At 36.3% G+C, this 4760-nt stretch overlaps 1 protein-coding gene across 1 annotated transcript; it reads left to right on the top strand.

The window, feature by feature from the left end:
- The first annotated feature begins 3488 nt into the window (after positions 1 to 3488).
- On the top strand, positions 3489 to 4263 carry LOC109163807. The gene has a single exon (XM_019312515.1). It carries the CDS (start codon positions 3580 to 3582, stop codon positions 3964 to 3966), a length of 387 nt encoding a protein of 128 aa, XP_019168060.1. The 5' UTR covers positions 3489 to 3579; the 3' UTR covers positions 3967 to 4263.
- Positions 4264 to 4760: the final 497 nt, after the last annotated feature.

Raw genomic sequence — 4760 nt, 5'->3', positions numbered from 1 at the left:
CAAAGGGTTAGGAAGAGAAGTTGTGGAGAAGTTGACACGAGGAATGGGTCTAATGCCCTTGGACTAAAAAGTTCTATAGCGGATACCCAACCTAGCTGGCACCTAGGTTCAATGGGACAACTAAATTATGGAACGGAGCGCGTCACTGTGGGGTCTCGGACTCCCTACCACTCCTCGTTAAAACAATGACTCCCACAAGAGGCTAGCATGTTAATGCTTTAATGATTCTTGAGTATGCGGGATACTCGAGAAAGAATCACCTATGTTAGAGAGAAGTGAGGGTCGCTTCAAAGGAGAATTGTTGGGCACAATTCTTTAGAAACTCTCGCAGAACCAGGAACGGTGACCCACGACCAAAACGGGCACACTCATGAGAACAAGAGCATGGTTGGGAGATTCCTGTGTGAGATATGTCATCGTCTACACAAACGGCAGTCGGTTCAAAGACATCGCGTTCTACCGTACAGCCAGTAGAGTAAAGATGTCTTCACGAGGGAAGGTTCAAAGGGTATAGTGACTCCCTACCTATCCTATGCAGGGATCGACAGTTTGAACACAGTTGTTTCCAATTTCAAAATACCCTGAAAATCAATTTTTCATTCATGTGGGGGATTGTTGGAAAAAATAGCTTAAATTGGCATAAAATGGCATGTTAAGTGGCTATTTTGTGGTACAATTATCAGTGGGGTCCACTTCCGATTTGGGTCGGGTCAAAGTGGATTCGGATACTTCGTAGTGAGACGAAGAGATTGATATATTGTACGCTCAAAACGGATAATGGGTGAATGAGATATTGATTCTCAAAGTAGACCCATTTGAGTTGGAAAATGAAGGGAAAAAGTGGCTTTTGTCCCACATTGCTTTGGAATGAAGATTTTCCCCCCTTATATACAAGAGCTCTTTTGAAGCTTGTAGAATTGTATAGCATGGAGGCTCTCTTGTGCGGGGGGAGGGGGGGTGCAAATCAAATTCCTACTAGAAGAGATTGAAAAAGGCTTGATTCAAGCCCGAGCTCGTGTGCGCGGGCACTCGCCTTGCGGGCTAAGTTATGCCAAACTTCGGTACCAATTTTCCAACACAGAGAGCCACGCCACTGAGGTTTCGGCCTAGTGGCCGAAACATGCACCCAATGGCCGAAACTTGCAAGTTTCGGCCACCTGAGGTCTTGGCCGAAACTTGCGAGTTTCGGCCTGGTGCCCGAAACTTTGGCCTTTTCGTGGCTAAACTGAAGCTCCTTCTGTGACCGTTGGGGTTTTAATTCAGCTGTTGCGGAGTTAATTCTTTGGAATTAATTCCAATTTTAATTTTGAATTAAAACTCAAGGTAGTGGTTGCTGTTACAGGAGTTGTGGGGGTGTTTTTTAATGCCAAAAATAAAAGCTATTTAACTCCTTGATCCCTATATAAGAGAGGGTAGTGAGAAGCAGTTTTACACACAGAAAGAACAACAAGCACACTACACGAAACTTTGTTTTTCCAGCCTCAAAATTCTGCTTCTACTCCCTTTCTTTGCCTACTGTGTTCATAGCTTGTCTTGCTCGCCGGATTTCTTGTTTGAGTGCTCAAACATTGAATCACTAGCAAGTTTTATCCTGAGAAGCCTAGGCCACAACGCTCCTAGCATCTTTGGGAGGTGGCAAATAAGGTTTTAAGGAAAGAGTGCTCACTTGACTCTTGCAAAAAACCCAACACCAAACACTAGCCGCCAAATTTGTTCATCTTTTCTTCCTCTCTTCTCAGAAAATAATAGTCATTTTTATTTGATTATTATTTGTTTTTCTACCAACGGTTCCTACAATTTATAATGTGTTTTTCTATTCAAATTATTTTATCAAATTAATTATGTTTCATATTTTGTTATGAACATTTTTATAAAGTTTCAATGTGTTTTATTTTTCGCCCATATCCAACAATATTTACAACTATATTTCTTAGATAATTTTTTTTTTAATTATCTCTTTTATTTTAATTTTTAATTTTACTAAAAAGAATTTTCTAAATTCGTCCTTACTTCTTCACCCCTCAACCGAATTTCTGGCAGCGTCTCTGGCTACTAGCTAGCATTTAGCTGTTACTTTGCAAACCACACAACGTGACACCGGGGCTAAAACATTAGGACCCAGAGCTTTGCAACTTAGAAACCAGGGGTATGACTCTGTTGGCCAGATGGCCATTCACATGTTTTCTGGAATTGAAGCTGTCACTTTGTATTTTATTTAATTTAGAAAGGAAAAGAATTTCAATCCTCAAAAAATTAAAGAGTCATTATGGCTAGTTTGGTAAAATTGTTAACTTATCAATCAATTTAGGTTTATTTGATCACTGTTAGCTGTTTAACTTGATTAAATAATTAATATAAGTGTTTGATTAATTAGGTTCTTGTATCAACTTATTGCTCCAAAATGCTAAAATTCAAAAAACTGTTCAAAGTAACTTTTTTGATAAGCTTTTTGAAATTATTTTGCATGTAATAAGCTATTAGTTAACAACTAATTTACCAAACATTTTTCTCCAATCAGCTAATGTTATCAACATCCCAAGTCAAATCAGCTAACAGCTATCAACTAACAACTATTTAATAATAATAATAATAATAATAATAATAATAATAATAATAATAATAATAATCATCATCATCATCATCATCATCATCATGGGCATTTTGGACTTTATACTACTTATTCCCTTTCAGTTCCCAAGTATACCAAACATTGAAATTGAAATTTCCCGTAACTGTATTATTGTCAACCAAACACTGAAATTTAAATTACAACTTTATTCACACATTATTCATCTCTCATGAATTACAATTCTTTTCCCATCTCATTTCATCCCTCCAACCAAACGCCACGTTAATGGTGGATGGATTCACATGCAATTCTTCTACTCTCCCAAAAGGATGAATCACCAATCTTAAGGGATCCCTACACCTCCAATCCGAAAAAGTATTTGGGAGGATGAAGATATGTTATAACCATTAAAATTAACACCTTAATAAGTTTCCTTAGTACAAGAGCCAAATAAGTAAAGTCTTAATTAGAGAGCCCTGGAAGGCCATAGAAACCATACCAACCAGGCAACCAAAACATACAATCAGAGAAAGAATTGAAAGAAAAACTATATATATATATATATATATATATATATATATATATATATATATATATATATATATATATACTATAAAGTGAGCAACTAAAACAATAATAATCCTACTACTACTATTACAGAAAATGACAAAGGGGATTGAAGTAGCTAGTCAAGTTGAGGACTCCATCCAATCATTAATCCCAAATTTATTTTTAAAAAATAATTTAAAAATTTGTGGAGTAAAATAAAATTCAGAAAATGTGTCGCAATATTAGGGGCCCTCCAGACCAAATTTGTCTCATTTTCCACTGCCCTATGTCCCCCCTTAGAACATGGAGCAAATTATGGGAGATTTTCCTTCCCCACTATAAGTTCCCTCTCTTGCCTCTTCTTTTCACACTCTTCAAATCCAACCCCCCCCCCCCCCCAAAACCAGAAAGAAAAAAAAAATGGCACATTTTTGAAGTAAGTTCTGAGCCCAGATTGAAAAATGGACATAGAATTGGCAAAGTGTGAGTGCTGTGGGTTGAAAGAAGACTGCACCCAAGCTTACATTAGTGAGGTGAAAGCAAAATTTGATGGGAAATGGCTGTGTGGGTTGTGCTCCGAGGCTGTTAGAGACGAGATTATCCGAGGAAACAACAACAATAGTCATATGACGATGTTCGTGGGAATCGAAGATGCTGTTAAGGCTCACATGTCTTTCTGTCGGAAGTACAAATCCAATAACCCTGCCACTCATGTAGCTGATGGGATGCGACAGATGCTAAGGAGAAGGTCTTCTCATCTCTCACCTTCTTCTTCTTCTTCTTCTTCTTCCAAGAAGTATTCAAGATCAGCAAGCAGTCCATCTGCTTCATCTTTTTCTTATTGTTAACCGGGATGTGGTTGAGTGGAAGGCCAGGGGCATGGACTTATCCATCCTTAACTAAATATCAAAAGCTCGATCCTTCGCTTTGGGTATGAAGTAGCCTTAAATCTGCGGATGAAGAGTTAGAGTTAGTTACAGTCCGACGGTAGAAACTCTGGATACACCCAAAAAAATCTTTCCCCTGTTACTAAAATAAAAAAGATGAAGTTATATGTAGTCTCTTGATTATTGTGATATTTTCTTTTTTTAACTTTCGAACTTCAAATCAATCAGTTTTAGTTTTCGACTATTGAAACTGTGTCAATGTCACATTATTTAATCTTAAAATAATGTGATAATTTTAGTCCTAACAAATGATTAAAGGTGACATTTTCAATAATCAATAGCTAAATTTGATTGGTTTTATATTCGAGAATTAAAAGTGAAAAAGTTATGATTATCGAGGGATCAAAATCAAAATTAACTCGATCAAAAATCAACCTTAAATTAATTTGGGTTGAAATAATGGCTGAATCTATATCTCATCATCATCTTGTGTTGTAAATATATATATATATATATATATGATGTTTTAATTTTTCTCAATGGAGGCTACTAATATAAAAGTTTTGGTTTCTCCTTTCCCATGTGCACTGTTATGGTTCATTAATTTATTTCCCCTTTACTGCTTCCAAAAGCATATCTGTTCTCTATGGTACTACATGGGAGTTAAGTGTCAACAAATTTGTAATTCAAATTTTCTAATTCATTATTTCACTTAATATTTAAATTTGACATTTTTTACTTAATTAAAATTGCAA

This window comes from Ipomoea nil, unplaced genomic scaffold, assembly GCF_001879475.1.
Source record: "Ipomoea nil cultivar Tokyo-kokei standard unplaced genomic scaffold, Asagao_1.1 scaffold3043, whole genome shotgun sequence".
Classification (NCBI taxonomy): Eukaryota; Viridiplantae; Streptophyta; class Magnoliopsida; order Solanales; family Convolvulaceae; genus Ipomoea; species Ipomoea nil.
Note: the sequence above shows the minus strand (reverse complement) of the source record. Positions and strands in the feature narration are given on the sequence as shown.

Bases quoted from the DNA above. Each gene is read 5' to 3' on its own strand.
- LOC109163807 (XM_019312515.1), top strand. From the start codon at position 3,580: ATGGACATAGAATTGGCAAAGTGTGAGTGCTGTGGGTTGAAAGAAGAC.